A 17,217-nucleotide genomic window follows, 5' to 3' on the forward strand; every position below is an offset into this window, starting at 1 on the left:
CTGGCCCTTTGCTTTTCTGAATACCAGTTTTCATCATTTTGCTCGGTCCGCTGGGGACATGGCTTTCTTCATCAAGCTTTTCGGCGGTTCCTCTGGTGGGTACGGCTTTCTTCATCAGACTTGTTATGCTGGGCATGATTTAATGTTCACCAGCTGCTTCTTTCAAGACGCGTCCTTTCTTCCTTTTGACTCATGCGCCTGAATTTGTGCTGGGACATCTTGTTGCAACCTTCTGTTTCCCGGTGCTGGGGATTTTTATTGTTTCCTGCTGGGGATTCTTGTTGTAACCCTCTATTTTATTGTTTTCTGACTTGATCTTGAAATGTATGCCTCTATTATATGGGCGGGCTCCCAACTTCAACGCTTGTAATGAAAAAGACTGAATGTATTCCCGCATTATACTGGTGGGCGACCTAGAACATGAATGTATTCCCGCATTTTACTGGTGGGCGACCTAGAACAGAATGTATTCCCGCATTTTACTGGTGGGCGACCTAGAACAGAATGAATTCCCGCATTTTACTGGTGGGCGACCTAGAACAGAATGAAAGGACAGAAATGTATGCCTCTGTTATATGGGCGGGCTCCCAACTTCAATACTAACTTAGGAGGAAATGCCTCTCCTATGGGTAAAACTAAACTTAGGAGGAAATATCTCTCCTATGGATAAAATAAACTTTAGGAGGAAATGCATCTCCTGTGGGTAAAACTAAACTTTAGGAGGAAATGTGTCTCCTATGGGTAAAACTAAACTTAGGAGGAAATGCGTCTCCTATGGGTAAAAGTAAACTTAGGAGGAAATGCATCTCCTATGGGTAAAATGAACTTAGGAGGAAATGCGTCTCCTATTGGTAAAGGCGTGGAATGTATTCCCTTGTTATATAGGTGGGCGCCTAAAATATGAAATGGACAGACAAAAAGTATTCCTCTCGTTATACAGGTGGGCGCCTGGCTTCAACAACAATTTAGAAAATAAAATCCTATTCGAGGGCGGATGAACCCAAAATATCCTATTCGAGGGCGGATGAACCCAAAATATCCTATTCGAGGGCGGATGAACCCAAAATATCCTATTCGAGGGCGGATGAACCCAAAATATCCTATTCGAGGGCGGATGAACCCAAAATATCCTATTCGAGGGCGGATGAACCCAAAATATCCTATTCGAGGGCGGATGAACCCAAAATATCCTATTCGAGGGCGGAAGAACCCAAAATATCCTATTCGAGGGCGGATGAACCCAAAATATCCTATTCGAGGGCGGATGAACCCAAAATATCCTATTCGAGGGCGGATGAACCCAAAATATCCTATTCGAGGGCGGATGAACCCAAAATATCCTATTCGAGGGCGGATGAACCCAAAATATCCTATTCGAGGGCGGATGAACCCATCTTCAAAAACTTGGAATTGTCTTACCTCCGACTGTCTTTCTTAGAATCGTGTTGTCTTGCTATCTCTTAAAACTTGAATTGATTTCCTCGTTCCTTCGAGAAAATTTTCGACAAATGGCAGAAAATTTTTTGCCCCAGTGTTGGTGCTTTTCCTTGTGGCATGTTTTTTCGCCATTAACAAGATTTCCTTTTCCTGCTTCAAATCAAAGAAAATTTGTTAGTTTTAACACATGGTGAGTGGTCGTGCCACTCCTGCTGGGGATGGTTTTTCCCTTTCCCTCTTCCCCGCTCTGTGCTTCATTACGCTATCAAAACTTGCTGGGGATGAATTTTCCTTTTCTTCCTTCCCCACTCTGTGTTTGCGACCAACTTCTTTTCACTTTATCGCCTTATCTTTGGCCTATTGTATTCGCCTTTTGCTTTGCATCATTTTGGCAACTGGTAGTAAACTCTGAAAATCCTTTTCAAAAACAAACTGTTGGGGAGGTAAAATCTTTAAACCAAGAAATGAAAAAGTGAAGAATTTCAAAAATAGAAAAAGAAGAAGTCTTTCTGAACAAAATGTTGGGGAAAAGGAAAGAAAAGAACTTATCTGAATGATATAACTGATCCCAACGATCATGTCACGCATTCCGGATTAATCAACCCAATCTATTTGTATCAATCAACCCTTCGGACGGCCTCATGTTGTTGGGGATAAACAGGCACTCAACTCTTTGCCAAATGTGGATCCTTCCCGCCAATCTTGTCTTGTCACCTCATAGTGCCCTTCGAGGGGTTTTCACTAATAAGACTCTCTCATTTCTCTCAACTCCCGTCGCCTTATGGTGCCTGTGAAGGTTTTCACCGATAAGACTCTCTCATTTTATTTTATTTTTCAGCTGGGGATTGGAGTGCTGCCGATATGACTCTCTCTGTTGGGGGGATTCTTTCGGCTATCAATTCATTTCCAGCTTATGATCTTCTTCTTTGCTGGGGATCAGAGTGTTATTCCCGACTTCCATTTGCATTGACTTAGCACTTCTCAGTTACTGATCGGGAGGTCTTTTTTGGACATCAATAGGGGTTTTTGTGTATGGCTGAAAGGAGAAAGGGTATCCAAAGTTCAAAAATAATTTTTAGGGGTAAGATAGTACAACTCTTGGAATCAAACTTTCTTGCCAAAATTACAAGCGCCAACTTCTGCCCCAGTTTTTCTTGCTTGGGGATTTTTATTTTGTCACACTATGTTATCTTATGCACACTATGTTACACTATGACCGAGCCGTGAGGCGCCTACGTATCCTCTTCGAGGAATCAGGTCAAACGTAGTTCCCAATTCCTTTGTTTTTTTTTGTGTGACTTTTCTTTTGTTCTTATTATCATTACTTTTTTTTCTTTCATTTTCATTACTGATTCCAAAAGAGGGGTATGAAAGAATAAATAAGGCTCAAAAGGGAAAGCAAAGGTTAAAGTGTTTGACTAGAAAAAAGAATTGCCTCCGTCATTTCATTCTCTGATAAATGCTAAATACAAACAAACAACAATTACAATCATACATAATATCTCTTAACTGCGTCAGAATTGATAGCCATGTCGACGCATTTCCCTTAGATATTTGTTGATCACAAAGCATCATTGGGCTTGCTCTGTTTAGATTGCAATAATCAACATACACCCGGATTTTCCATCTCCTTTTTTTTTTACACTGGCACCACATTAGCCAACCAATCAGGATATCGAACGACCCGAATAACCTTAGCGTTCAGCTGTTTGGTTACTTCTTCCTTAATCTTCACACTTATGTCGGTTTTGGACTTCCTCAATTTTGCTTGACGGGGTGAAATGCTGGGTCAGTGGGCAATTTTTGAACCACTAAATTGGTGCTTCAACCCGGCCTGTCGTCGTATGACCATGCAAAATGTTTTGAATTCAGTAAGTGCTTTGATTAGTTCTTCCCTGATGTTTGGTTCCATATGGACGCTTATCTTAGCTTCCCTGATGTCATCCGCATCCCCTAGATTGACAGCTTCCGTGTCAGTTGGGCTCTTTTTTCAAATTGGCTCAACTCTCTGTTAATTTCTTCGAAGGCTTCATCCTTATCGTATTCCGACTTATCATCACAATCTTGTACTATAAGTTCGAAATCAAATTGATTTTTTAGACTAGGTTGAAGATCCGTCGTGCATGCCATGTCATTAGAACCAGTATAAAGAGAACTGTTCAGAAGAGAAAAATAAGAAGAAAAATTAAAACAAAATAAGGAATGAGAAAAAAAACTTTCACTTTATTAAAATACGGGATAGCAAGGTTTCACACTTTGGCGAGCACAAGAAAAATCTGGATTACAACCTTGGAATAATCCAGACAACAAAAAAGAAAATCAGAGCCCACTACCAAGACTCCCTTCGTATAGGAAGAGGAGTAGTCGTTCAATTGTTGATTTTTGCTTTCAACCCCACAAACTGCACATCTGCCTCGTTGGACCCTTTTCCAACACCATAACTGGCTTGTCATCCACCTTTTCCAACTATACCACCGCTTTTCCACTGGTTAACATTTCTTTTGAACCGACACGGATCATCATCACTGTTTGTGAGGGTTTCTTTAGCTCCCCTCCTTCGTGCACTAGCTCAATCATGTGGGTTTCAAGGTGTGCCGGCAACGGGTTCTGATTGATGTTGGGCGCCTCTTGTGTCTGAACCTCAATCTTGTTGGTGTCAATAAGATTTTGTACTGCATGTTTCAACTTCCAACACTTCTCGGTATCATGTCCGGGAGCCCCCGAACAATACTCACAGCTTACCGAGTGGTCCATATTTTTGGGAAGGGGATTTGGCAATCTGGGCTCAACACGACTCAACAAGCCTAACTGCCTTAATTTGTGGAACACGGCAGTATAGGTTTCTCCCAACTCAGTGAATGTTCTTTGTATTCTTTCATTTCTGAAAGCCTGATTTCCCTGGAAACCTGCCCCTTGAGGGTTCATGTAAGCTCTTGGCGGTGGATAGGTGTTTTGCGATGGTGTATGTGTGTTATGGGGAGTCGGCGCGCACCGTTGCGGGCGAACCGAAGGCTGAGTGTATGTTTGGGCTTGGTGCACAGAGAAGTGTGGTTCTTGAGGTGGATAGTAGTATTGTGGTGGGCTGTATGGGTAGTTTGGCCTGTGGGGTCTGGGTTGGTTGTAGTATGGTTTACCAGACCTGGACCAACTGCTTGCCTCAATCGTGGCAATTTCTTCTTTCTTCTTTCTTCCCAGCGCACCTCCCGTGCCGCTCTGAATAGCCTGGGTTGTTGCCTTGAGTGCTGAGTAATTCAGGATTTTGTCAGACCTCAGACCCTCCTCTATCATGACCCCTATCTTTACTACTTCATTGAAGGATTTCCCAACCGTCGTCACCAAGTGACCAAAGTAAGTTGGATCCAGTGTCTGCAAGAAGTAGTCCACCATTTCTCCCTCTCTCATGGGAGGATCAACTCTGGCTGCTTGCTCTCTCCAGCGGAACCCGAACTCGCGAAAACTTTCCCCGGGCTTCTTCCCGGTCCTCAACAATGTGAGACGGTCAGGGACTATCTCGAGATTGTATTGGAAATGACCTGCGAAAGCCTGCGCCAGATCATCCCAAGTGTACCATCTGCTGGAATCCTGCCTGGTATACCATTCGAGTGCCGATCCGCTCAGACTTTGGCCAAAATAGGCTATCAGCAGTTCATCTTTACCGCCCGCCCCTCTCATTTTGCTATAGAAACCCCACAAATGTGCCATGGGGTCACCGTGCCCTTCATATAAATCAAACTTAGGCATCTTGAACCCAGCCGGGAGTTGGACGTCCGGGAAAGGGCATAGATCTTTGTAGGCCACACTGACCTGGTTGCCCAATCCGTGCAGGTTCCTGAAGGACTGCTCCAGGCTTTTGAACTTCCTCAATACCTCCTCTTGTTCTGGGACTTTAACCGGTTTTTCAATCTCTGCTGGTACCTCCAAGTGTGGATTGTAGGCATGTGGTTCGGGGGCATGGATTGTGGGCTCAGGGGGATAGTATTGCGTATCGTGAGCCTGAAACAATGGCTCGTTGGAGGATCTTTGCAACGTGGCTGGCGGAGGTGCCCCGACGACGGGGACGATTGGCGGAGGAGGGTTTTGTTTGGGTGGTGGAGCTTAGGGATTATAGGAAGTATCCCCTTGGTAGTATTGGGCAACGGGGAAGCTCGTTGAAGGGTCGGGTAAAGGGTATTTCGGTGTGTGTCCCGGTGGGGAAGTAGGAGTGACGAGTGGTTCGGGCCCCTTTTGCGCCTTAGCCATGGCTAGCTGCATTTCATGCATTTCCAATCTCATTTTTTCTATATTGGCCATCGCCTCCTTCAGCATCTGATGTGCCGCCCCTTCCGACTCAACACTATTTTCTGAGCCAGTCATGCTTTCTGGTATAATCCCTTTTGATCTTGTTTGATAATGGTATGGTGCCAGTACGCTTTAACAACTAACTGTTTGGATTTGGACAAACAACAAACTTGTTAGCGTTAAAGTTTTAACAGATATTGCAATCGCATGTTGGGGAACGCAATTTTCTTAGGCAGTTGACCATTTCTAACATGTTTTTTTCTACCGCGTGCATCCTCCCGCGTGAAACCCTTCATTCCACCCTTTTTTATTTATTCTTTGTGCCTTTTTTATTTATTCACTTTCTTTTTCTTTTTTCTTTTTTTTTGTTGTGGTCGAATCTTATGGAGATTGCCTACGTATCATGCCCCCGCATGAATCAGACCTTGCGTAGTTCGGACCAATAATAGATAAACAATAATGAACATTTTTTTTCAATTTTCATATTAAAACAAACTGAGTTTCAAAGGTTTGAAGATGATCTACAAACTCGAAAATCAAACAACTCACATATTCTAATCAAAAGATTTACAAACTCAAAAACAAACGGCCAGCTTCCTTTCCCCGTTTGTCAAATGCAACCAAACGGCTATTTTTGCAAATGTTGCCCCTTCCAAATCTCACATGAATTTTGAGGCTGGGAGGATTATTTTGACACTTTACAAACTTGTCCATTCTTTTACGAAAATAACCTTTCGACAACTGAAAGATACTCTAAGGCTATTTCGGCGAGAACGGTTTAAGACGCGGCCGAAGCTGGCTCGGCTTATTATGACAAAATTCAAACGGTATTCACCTGACCGCTGACTCTTTGTTTTTTTTTCTTTTCAAAATTACGAAAAAAACTGGTGTTGCAAACACGGCCCTTCAGCGCCTCGAGGACGAAGATTTCTAAGGCTGTGTGGGTCCACTGGACAAAAAATCCTAAACATGACCCAAAAGGTGGCTGTTTATGCAAAGTCAGCCTTTCGGCGTCCCTTTAGGGAACATTCGGCTATTTATGACAAAACAGCATCACCTGACTTATTTATGACTCTTTTTATCGATTTTCAAATTAGAAAACTCAATATTGCAAGCACGGCCTTTCAACGTCTCGGGGACGAAGATTTTTAAGGCTGAGTGGGTCAACTGGATCAAAATCCTAAAATGACCCAAAGGTGGCTGTTTATGCAAAGTCAGCCTTCCGGCGTCGCTTTCGGGAACATTCGGCTATTTATGACAAAACAACATCACCTGACTTATTCATGACTCTTTTTATCGTTTTCAAATTAGCAAACTCAATATTGCAAGCACGGCCTTTCAACATCTCGGGGACGAAGATTTTTAAGGCTGAGTGGGTCAACTGGATCAAAATCCTAAAATGACCCAAAGGTGGCTGTTTATGCAAAGTCAGCCTTCCGGCGTCCCTTTCGGGAACATTCAGTTATTTATGACAAAACAACATCACCTGACTTCTTTATGACATATTATTTTTATTATTATTTATTTGTTTTTGGTTATTTTAGCAAAAATGGGGGTTGGACCCGATGAGGGTTGCCTACGTATCTCACATCCGGTGAGAATCAAACCCGCGTAGTTCGAGCCTCGTGAATAAGTAAATGAACTAATACTTTTTTTTTTATTGGAACTGTGAAAGAACTGCTCAAAGGAAGTATATATATTTTTTTTGATTGATTTCTTTTTGAAAGAAAAACTTGTAAAAATTCCTTTTCTTTTGATTTGAACTTTGAGAATTTCAAAAGTAAAAGGAAGTTTTTTTTTCGAATTTCCATTTGTTTTTTTTTTATTCTAAAGAAAAAAAAATATTTTTGGAATTTTACTTTTGATAAAAGAAATGCTTCTAAAAAATATTTTTTGAATTTTGAATTTTCTTTTCAATTTTGAAAGAAGAATCAAAATATTTTCGGATTTTTTTTTTCTTAAAAGAAAACATTTTTATTATTTTTGTTTTATCAACAATGGAAAATAAAGATATTTATATTATTTTTTGCAAGACATATTTTTTTGGAATTTTATTTTGAATTTTCTTGGCAAGACAAATACTCTTTGCAACAAATAAAGATATATATATCTTTTGGAAATAAAAAAAACTTTTCGGATTTATATATATATATATATATATATATATATATATTTGCGACAAATAATGAAATACTTTTTTTATTATTTTTTTTTTTATTTTTTGCATTTTCATAAGCTAATAAATAAAAAAAAACATTTTAAAAATAAGACTCTTTTTTTATTTTCATTTTCATGGCAAGACAAACTATATATTTTTTCTATTTTTTATTTTTGAAAAACAAAAACAGAACAACGACTTTTTTTTTCTTTTCTTAGCTTTTAATAAAACAAACTAATAAGACATTTTTTTCATTTTCTTAAAATTTCGGCAGAGTTTTGACAGTATTTGGGCATTTGTTTTCTTTTCAAAAATAAACAATCAATTCCCTAACCGCTATTTCGTTTTTTTTTCAATTTCAAAATATTATTCCTGATATTCACAAGTCAGTCAGCACACAAGTCCGAATCAAATAAATGCGCAAGTAGTAGCAAGTAAGATGCATCAGGATGGTCATTTTCATTTTTGGTACACCTGTCCTAGACAGACCCAACCCCTGTGTTGGGCCTCCAAAGTCAAATGCACGTGATGCAAACAAACGTTCCTACTAGGGATCCGGCATGTGGCTTTGTTATACTAGGTTCAGAACCTGGGTGTTTGTTCTAGACCTGGCTTACCCGAGCGGACAGCTCGAGCCGAGGAGGAGGCGGCAGTCCGGGAATACAGAAGCTTCACCGGCTTTGCGACTTATCCAAACCTCGTTCTAAATTGGGACTTGACACTATACAGAAAAGAAGTCGTACGAAGTACACCCTTCTTCATGATTCAGAAGACTCAGAGAGAAGATGGGTTTCGGCACAATTTATATACAGTTCACATAATATCAAAGCGGTAAAAGCATCATTTAGCACATTAGGCTCAAACACATGTAAAAATCAGATAAAGCCAAATATAACAATTTATCTAAGCTCGAATTTCTAACCCTGAATTAGTGGTTCTGGGTGTTTGTCCCCAGCAGAGTCGCCAGAGCTGTCACACCTCCTTTTTCCGTACCCGAGAGGGTACAAAGGAGTTTTTTCCAATTAAAGGACAATCGAAACGGGATTGGTTTGTTTATTTCAGAGTCGCCACTTGGGAGTTTTAGGGTGTCCCAAGTCACCAATTTTAATCCCGAATCGAGGAAAAGAATGACTCCATATTACAGTCTGCGTACCAGAAATCCGGATAAGGAATTCTGTTAACCCGGGAGAAGGTGTTAGGCATTCCCGAATTCCGTGGTTCTAGCACGGTCGCTCAACTGTTATATTCGGCTTGATTATCTGATTTTATACAAATATGAACTTATGTGCAAATTTTAACTTTTTACCGCTTTCATAATTGTTATTATTATTTTCTACAAGGAATTGCAACGTTGTGAAAATATATCCCGAACCGCGTTACAATCAATGTACCCGTGGTCGTCGACACATTTTGACTCTATTGAGATTTGGATTTGGGTCACATCAATGTGCACCCGTGTTTAAGAAGGTTAAATTATTAAAGGTGCGCCTAAAGCAACTAGCGTATTGTTATTTTGGGAAGGCCGTAAAATTCGCTAAACGGCCTGTCCCGAATTCTAAGTATTTTAATATATACATTTAGAGGGCCCCGCAGCTTGTGCATTTTTGTTTGTCGAGGCTCGTCTCATTTTTATTTAAAAGGATAAACCTACAGTGACTATATTTTCTATTAAGTTCATCTCTAAAATAAAAGAAAATTTCTTAATTATTTACATGCTGAAAAACGTAACTTATTTATTATTAGTTTACGGCTAATGCGAATGGAAAATTGCGACCGAGTTTGTACAAAGAAAAACTGCTTTCATTCTATATTCTATTATTCAATAATACTAAAACGTGAGATTGACACACCATAATATCAAAACAGATTAACTATTCTTTGATTAATTTAAACTAACATTATTAGATGAAGAAGTTATACATATGTGACATCGTTACTAATTTAATCAATCAACTACATTTTTATACAAAGAAAAGAAAATTATATTCAACCACAAATCTAAACAGGAGGAATTCAACAGGAACAAAGCCTGATTAATATTTCATTTTTGCTTCAAGCCGAGATTGTACAAATGTGTACCTGGAAACAGCAGTACAAGAACAAAAGAAGGAGAAGTCAGCAGCAGTAATAACACAGCAACAGCAGATTCAGCAACACCGCAAACCAGTACAGTAGGAATAGCAGAAAACCCAGGAGACTATAAACGACTCCAAGTATAGAGAAGAAGTAAAAGGCAGGAAGGTTCTGACTATTTCAGATCTTAAGCGAGGCAATGAAGCAGTAACTATTCTTTTTCAACTTCAAAACTCTCCAAAATGAATTCTGCCCCTGTATATTCAGTGTATCCAGAATGTATATCGGGTGTATACTTCTCACTCCGCCCCCTCTTTTTTTCTTCTCTCTATCTAGTTTTTCCTCTTTTTTTTCCACCCCTTCTTCCTAAATTTTCTCTTCTATTTATAGCAAAATTTTCGAAATTTTCAGATTTGTTTTTTTATTATTTTATTATTTTTTTAATTAAAAGAAATCCCACTTACAAATTGCTTTTATTTTTTTAGAAAAAGAAATCCCACCTTTATTTACTTTTATTTTTAAAATTCCAACTTTAATTACTTTATCTTATTTAAAATCCCACTTTTTATTTTTTTAAAAGAGAATCTCACTTTATTTAACTTTTCTTTAAAAAACAAACCACTATCTTTTCTTTTTCTTTCAAAAATGCTACTTTCAATTACTTTAAATTTTTTAAATTTTCAGATACCTTTATATTTATTTTTTAATTCCAACCTTCTTTTACTTTTAAATTTTTTAAAAATTCCACAAAACTTTTTATTTTTTTTAATTTTCTACATTCTTTTACTTTTTAAAAAAACAAAAAGAGAATTTCACCTATTTTTACTTTTATATTTTTTTTATTCAATACTTCCCTTTTTCTTATTTATATTTTTTTTAAATCATTCCCGAAATTATTATATATATTTTTAAAAAAATAATAATAATAATAATAATAAAAATATAATATTTTCGGAATTTTTATATATAAAAAAAACAAAAAATAAAACTATTAATAGTGATAATTCACCTTTTATTTTTTATTTTTTTGGTTTTGTTTTGTGTTGGACAAAAATGAAGAAGGGGTGTTGGGTTAATGGAGCGGACCGGGTCGACCCGGTTTGAAGTGGACCGGGTCATGGGGAAAGTTGGGCAATTATTTGGGCCTGTGGTTTGAAATTGAAGAAGTGGCCCAATCCGATTTTTCTTTGTATTTTTGTTCTCTTTTCTTCTTTTATTTTTCTAAAACTAAATTATAAAAGTACTTAAATTATTATTAAGAACTAAATTAAGTTATAAAAGCGCAAATTAACTTCCAATAACAATTAACGCACAATTAAGTAATAATTAAGCATAAAATTGTTCATTTGGACATTAAATGCTAAAAATGCAAAAGATGCCTATTTTTGTAATTTTTAATTTTTGTAAACAAATTTAATTACTAACAATTGTAGAATTAAATCCTACATGCAAAATGCGACATATTTTGTATTTTTTATTAATTTAACAAATAAACATGCATAGACAAACATACAAATAGTTACACAAAATATCACAAAAATTGCACACCAAGAAAAATTATTTTATTTTTGAATTTTTTGGGAGTAATTCTCATATAGGGCAAAAATCACGTGCTTACAATATATATATTCAAGCATATTTGATCATACGAATATTTACAAATATTTGTGCGAAGTTAGAATTTATTATAAATATTAATATTATTTTACGGACTACGAAGCATATTGGCTACATAGACAGATTGCGCTGTGAGAATATAAATTTGTATACCTAACTTACATCATGAATTAGCGTCAAAGTAACCTAAATTAGATTTAATTGACTACAGAATTAAACTTATTGTAAATTTAACTACCAAAGTAGAATTCCATTTACTTATAGGAATTGTTTTAACTTCTTGTATGAGTTATCCAACGTTAGTTGTCCTCGTTAATCAAGATTGCGAGCCATCAATTTCTTTGACTTTAGAATCGAATCAAGACTGTGAAAAAAGAAGAGAGAACCATTAGAATTTATCCAAACTCTTAAATATGATTAATATTTATCATTTTTGAATTATAATTATTTTACAAATTTTTATTTTATAACACAAATGCATCTTTTGAATATTTATGTTATTTTTCATGAATTTGTTCTCATTAGTATGGGGTACACGCGCAACGCGCGTACAGTAAGACTAGTACTATATTAAAAGCACGAAGACCCTTAGCAAAATGTCGTTCGTCTTTTTTACCCTTTTAAAATAGATTTCACACTGAACAAAGTTGTCATTTAAGACAATTCCCTAATATTTAGGACTTTAAAATTAATATAAAATCCTAAAATTTAGGAAGTCAAAATCAATTAAAATTTTACCTTATATAATCACTTTCTTATTCGAATAATGTAACATAACGTTGGATTAATTCTCTAAACTTCTGCATCCAATAAAATACTTATAGTAAGCTAACAGACCATAATGTAACACTAACACTTTCTTTTGCCGTTTCCAAATTGATCATTATAAAAAATATATTTTCTAAAGTCCTTAAATAACGTGTTAATTGCTATGAGAAATATTTCACTTAATTCTCATTGTGCACTTCTTCTTTTTATTAATCTAATTTAAAATAACTGTTTATATTAAACTAATTCTAACAAAATACATAGAAGCAAGAACATATTCTATCACGGGATGAATAGGAAGAAGTACTTGACTAACACAAATCTATATTTATCTATACTATATTAAAACATGAACACCTCGAGCAAAATATCGTTCGTCTTTCTTACTCTTTTATAATAGCTTTTACAATGGTCAAAATTCTAATTTAAGTTATTCTCCTAATATTTAGGACTTTTAAATTTAAATCAATGAAAATTTTATCTTTAAATGCAAGAAGTCCTAATATTTAAGAATTTAAAAGTAATAAATATGTTACCTTACATATATTGTACTATTTGAAAATAAATCCTTTGTGTACGTAGAATCAATATGAGAACACTGTTATATGGTGAATTCAATTGATTTCTAATTAAGAAATTGAAATATTGGGACATAAAGTCACATATTAAATTAAATTAAAATACATGTTTAAATTAAAATTATTTCAACGTAGAACAATTGAATATGTATTTAATAATATTTAATTTAATCATACAAAATAATTAACTCATATTCAATTAAGCATCCAAAATAATTATTTCATATCATATTCAATCATACTAAACCGTACAAGCCTAAATTTATATTATAAAAGTACGAAACTTCTACACAAAATGTTAATTGGTCTTTTATCCGTTAGACAAAGTTATGTATTATATTTTCTTTGTTTCAATAACTTAAACTTCACTGCATGGGCAACATTGAAATTGAAGTGAAATAAATTGAGAAGACATATGACTTAATTTTTTAATTTATATTATTTGACAAATTTTGAAAGATTTTATCGTAATAAAAGTCTTAAGTCTATACCACTTTTATGCCTTCTCGAATGAACTTGAGAATAGCTTGTGGAAAAAAAAGGATCAGAAAATTTCTAAATCTTCAAAGGATATGTGTTTTTACCGAAACTAAAAAGGAAGCAAGATAACTTGTGAAATTGAACTGATAAAATTATAAATTAGAACATAATTCAAGATGAACATATTGAATAATGATTGAGGACTTTCATGAATAATTTTTTTTCTTTTATTGGGTTAGTTATATAGGATCAATATTCAACAATTTTAGAAGCTTACACTTTATTTTATTACACAAACACAATTGTGTTCTTAAATATGTAAGTTTCTTACGAAAAAATACTTATTGAAATGAGAAACACGCACAACGCGCGTACACTAAGACTAGTTAAATATAAACAAATGAGGACTCAGTCTCCGTCGTTAATATGTTCAACTGTTTTCTATAATCTGTTTCATCTTATGCCATTTTCAGAAGGCAAAATTATCATTCAACTGTTCAAATTTTTACTATAATCTCTTTCATCTTATGCTATTTTTCGATAGGTAAAATTATCATTTACCTTTTTTCTTATATTGTTATAGAGCTAACATGCCGTGTTAGTATACTGATTGTTGGTTTAGGGATATTGTTAAACTATTTACCTACTAGGTTGGATTTAACAATCTCAAAGTCACATTCAAAGTTCTATAAACTAAGCTAAGAAGTTACAATATTAGATTCTACGCACACATGAAATAATTTTCCCCTGCGCACCCAAGTACTCGCAATAGTTCAGATCACAATGATGAAGGTTGAGAATTAAAACTAGTAGCAGCTGGAGGCCAAACCAGGTTGACCTCTATCACCTTTCGCAGGGATTCTGAGAAAACTCAGTCCCCTGTGCTTTCCAACAGCTCCAAAACAAGCATGAGCAAGTTAGGTCAACGATAACAAACTGAGCAGTATTTCCCAGTAGCAATACTACAACACACCAAACTGAGCTCCTTACTCTCCACATAGCCATTCAGAATTCCAGGCCTCTTATTAAGGTTCGGCCACTAACACCAAAAATTCAACTCTCACCATATAATGAGAATGCCATGGTATCTTTCAATGGCAAAAGATCAAAATAGCTATATTGAACAAAGAGCTGAATACTTGAAATAAACACTATAACTTCACTGTCTGCCTCAGCAACGTTTTCCAAGAAAACATAGGTTCTAACAAAATCTGTAAGTAGACAAGAAACTTCCTAAAATACGCTCAAGGGGAACAGCTGGAAAATGAGATACTTCGTACACTGAATTCTTAGGATTCTTCTAATCGAAGAGACTGAAGCCCATGTCCTGTAAAACAAATTCCAGGAAAACACATAAGCAGATGAGAGGAATTAAAGGTAAAAGGAAACACTGATCAACAGAAAAACAAGTTTTTAATATTAGGAGGGTATTCATACATCATCTGACTCCTCTTTCTCTTCCACTTTCTTTTCTTCCTTCTTCTCCTCAGCAGCAGGTGCAGCAGCAGCAGCGCCTGTAGGTGCAGCAACTGCAACACCACCACCACCGGCAGGTACTGAAGCCAACTTTTCTCTGCCAGCAGCAATCAGCTCAGTGATATCCTTGCCCTCAACTTGAGAGAGGAGCAGTTCAATCCTATCATCATCAGCCTCAGCCCCAACTGCAGCATACATGTACTCCAAATATGAATTAGAATTGAACAACCACCACACCAACAGAAGCATATAACAGTATATCACAGTTAAGCATAACAAGCCAACATAATATACTATGTCACATCAACTAAATTACACATTATCAGTATTAACTGCTCAAGACATTTCAAAAAACCAATGCAATCTGGAATTCACTTGTTCAGTACCATCAACTACATTACAAATCATCAATTTAAGACACTTCTTAGAGGAAATAATCTACCAACAAAATTCAGCAGCATCAACTGAATTAGATAGCATTAATTTAAGACAGCTCAACGAAAACTTGAAAGCAAAATCAATTATTGCATTGTTCCTTATGCAAGAAATTAGAGTACTCCTACCTCTGGACACCTCAGGCAGGTAAGGCAACATAATAAAAGTTAATTCTCATTGTTACAGGTTAATAACAGTAAATAGGCATCATCCTCGCTCCATTTCTTTTGATTACCATGGAAACAAAAAGCAAAAACAATAAAAGGTAATGAAACCGAGATTTTACCCCATTTATTCACAATTCTAATAGCCACTTGAATTCTTTCATTAAACCTGAAAACTTGAGACAGTAAGCAACAAAAGTGTTTAACTTCATAAAATTCCCCAGCCCCTTCTTCAAAGGGGAAAGATACTACATCCATCCCAATTTATGCGATTCTTTACATCCTAGCACGTTACCAATCCCAAAATATTTAACACTAGTTCACTAATAAAAATATTCTAGTTTATCACTTTCAAATCTTTCAACATTGCAAATCATTCCATTATTCAAGTTTTGGAAAATTGTCTCTATCAAACTATATTTCACCATTACTCTAATATTTTCTTCCACTACTCCTACTAAAATTGCACGTGTCATATTAACATATTAAGCTCAATGTCCAATCAAACTCATCGAGGGAGTTATAACTTAGTACTTCTTAGAATAGCTAGAGATAGTTTCCGCATTTAAGCTAAATTGACGAAATGCAAACAAAAAAATGTATTACTTCAGGATACCAACCCCTAGATGTATTAATTCATTAAAATACATAAACCAAATTGCATACATTTACATTTATAAATAACTATACGAATCAAATGCTATAAAAGTAACATAAAAATTGAAATATATTCAGGATTAGTATGCAAAAAATCAGTAACATGGAAAAATATGTACAACAAAAAAAAAGATATTCTTAAGGAGTTATAGGGCGTACCAGATCCAAGGATGCTCTTCAAATCTTTAGCCTTTGGGCAGGAGTTGCCACCCAATACGGCCAACAAGTAAGCTGCGATTACCTTCATTTCTCTTCTCTGTTCAAAATTTAACACAAAACAAACAACATTTTCAGATATAAATCATTGGAATTAACAAAACAAACAAACAACAGAAATAAGAGAGAGACAGAGAGAAAGTACTTAAGGAGATCTCGAAGCGATAAAAACCTTTAATGGCGGTTCTTAGGTGCTGCTCTTAGGGTTTTTGAAGAAAGGGGGAAGAAGAATATATAGTTAGGGTTTGTGCATTCGGTGACAAAGTGGATTAACTTATTTTACTCTAATACCCTTGGTTTTTGCTTAGATTTTCTTAATTGACCAGCAAAATATATTTTTTTTCCTTTTCCCATCGAGAAGAGAAGGGAAAAGGGGCAACGGAAATCTAGTCCAATGTTGATTAATACTACCAAACATATAAGCTTTGTTGCGGTGCTAGAAAAATATTGATTCTGTTATAAATATATATATATAAATATATATATATATTATGGATGTCTATTTAATACTTTGTTGTAAATAAGCTTTCTGAAGAAGGTTATTCATATGAGACTTCGTCGTAGATATTGTTAGGGATATAGTAGATATGCCCTAGATCCAATCTCATATTTGATGATTTGAACATATTTTTGTGAACGTTATTTGATATAAAAATATATGGCATTCTTTTATCATAGTTATTATTAATTGTTTGATTAATTTGATAAGGTCCTTGATTAAATTTTGAGATTTGTCATCGTGATAGAGATCATGATAATGAGAGCAAAGTCTCTTACAATTTAATCTAAATTTGTTCTTGATCGTAGGATTATTAATTTGGACATTAGTAATCTGGTTAGATCAATATTTATGTGATCGTCTTTATGGGATAAAGATTAG

The 17,217-nt window shown here is 35.6% G+C and overlaps 1 protein-coding gene across 2 annotated transcripts; it reads right to left on the reverse strand.

Moving 5' to 3' along the window:
• Window positions 1-14,508: 14,508 nt before the first annotated feature.
• On the reverse strand, window positions 14,509-16,725 carry LOC104249884 (large ribosomal subunit protein P2A-like). Of its 2 annotated transcripts, none has more exons than XM_009806400.2 (4): window positions 16,483-16,725; window positions 16,281-16,377; window positions 14,827-15,050; window positions 14,509-14,716 (listed from the first exon to the last, which is right to left on the reverse strand). In XM_009806400.2, the coding sequence occupies exons 2-4, from the start codon at window positions 16,366-16,368 to the stop codon at window positions 14,690-14,692; spliced, it is 339 nt and encodes a 112-aa protein (XP_009804702.1). In that variant the 5' UTR covers window positions 16,369-16,377; window positions 16,483-16,725; the 3' UTR covers window positions 14,509-14,689. The 2 variants fall into 2 exon arrangements, with proteins under 2 accessions (XP_009804702.1, XP_009804705.1); XM_009806403.2 differs by having other exon boundaries at window positions 16,510-16,585.
• Window positions 16,726-17,217: the final 492 nt, after the last annotated feature.

The sequence above is a fragment of the Nicotiana sylvestris genome, chromosome 6 (assembly GCF_000393655.2).
Source record: "Nicotiana sylvestris chromosome 6, ASM39365v2, whole genome shotgun sequence".
In the NCBI taxonomy this organism is placed as follows: Eukaryota; Viridiplantae; Streptophyta; class Magnoliopsida; order Solanales; family Solanaceae; genus Nicotiana; species Nicotiana sylvestris.

Bases quoted from the DNA above. Each gene is read 5' to 3' on its own strand.
- LOC104249884 (XM_009806400.2), bottom strand. From the start codon at position 16,368: ATGAAGGTAATCGCAGCTTACTTGTTGGCCGTATTGGGTGGCAACTCC. The intron at 15,051-16,280 runs GTACGCCCTATA...TGTATGCTGCAG, and splicing joins GAAGAGCATCCTTGGATCTG to TTGGGGCTGAGGCTGATGAT. The intron at 14,717-14,826 runs GTATGAATACCC...TTTGTTTTACAG, and splicing joins AGAAAGAGGAGTCAGATGAT to GACATGGGCTTCAGTCTCTT.